This window comes from Microtus ochrogaster, chromosome 8 (genome assembly GCF_000317375.1).
Source record: "Microtus ochrogaster isolate Prairie Vole_2 chromosome 8, MicOch1.0, whole genome shotgun sequence".
NCBI classification, from domain to species: domain Eukaryota; kingdom Metazoa; phylum Chordata; class Mammalia; order Rodentia; family Cricetidae; genus Microtus; species Microtus ochrogaster.
This window is the reverse complement of record NC_022015.1, coordinates 10,461,705-10,462,395: the sequence shown is the minus strand read 5'-3', so window position 1 is coordinate 10,462,395 and position 691 is coordinate 10,461,705. Positions and strand designations below refer to the sequence as shown.

Below are 691 nucleotides of genomic sequence, written 5' to 3'. Positions count from 1 at the left end.
ACATAGCAGGCCTTACCCACCAGGCCACTTCCTCAGGCCAGAACCAGAAGATTCCAAAAGAAGATACCTTGATACTTAGCTGAGAAACATACCTTGTCTAACAGGAAACTAAGAGCTGGGACTGTGGTCCAAGGATAAAGTGTGTGCTTACCACTCACAAGACCCCAGGTTTATCCCCACAGCAAACGAGGGAAAGGAGGCGGGGAGGGAGAGATGAAGCGAGAAAAGCAGGGAGAAAACTCTTAGGATAAACGAAGCATGAGTAACCCATTAGAAGACCAGTGGCCTTGAGGAAATTATTGTAGCCAGTACCCAGGTTGCCTTGAGCCCAGTCCTTCCCCAGGGCTGACGTTTCAGTGATGACTCATAAGGCTTACCTTGGGGTGACATGTGCCAGTCACGCTCACACAGCAGCAGGTTTCCATCTGCACAGATAGGGCTGCTTCCTCTCTCATAAGCAGGATTCACTGGAATGAGAAGGGGAACATGGCCAATCAGTCCTTCTCCACTGGACACTAAGGAACACATGATGGCTGAATGTGCCCACAGTGGCTGGGAGGGGTGACCCATGCTAAGACTTGTCTTTGAGGTCCTACAAGATCCAAGGTTAAGAACTTGGGTAGAAAATAGGATCAAAATACAAAGATCATGCAGTTAAAACTAGTTAGGGGCTTGAGAGATGGCTCAGTGG

General features: G+C 48.9%; 1 protein-coding gene across 1 annotated transcript in view; it reads right to left on the bottom strand.

The window, feature by feature from the left end:
* The window catches only part of Tmc5 (transmembrane channel like 5), a 55,724-nt gene that overhangs the window by 48,972 nt on the left and 6,061 nt on the right, over positions 1–691 (bottom strand). Inside the window, exon 3 of the mRNA XM_026781474.1 lies at positions 378–467. Within this exon, the coding sequence (XP_026637275.1) occupies positions 378–467 (90 nt within the window). The remainder of the gene's footprint in view (positions 1–377; positions 468–691) is intronic.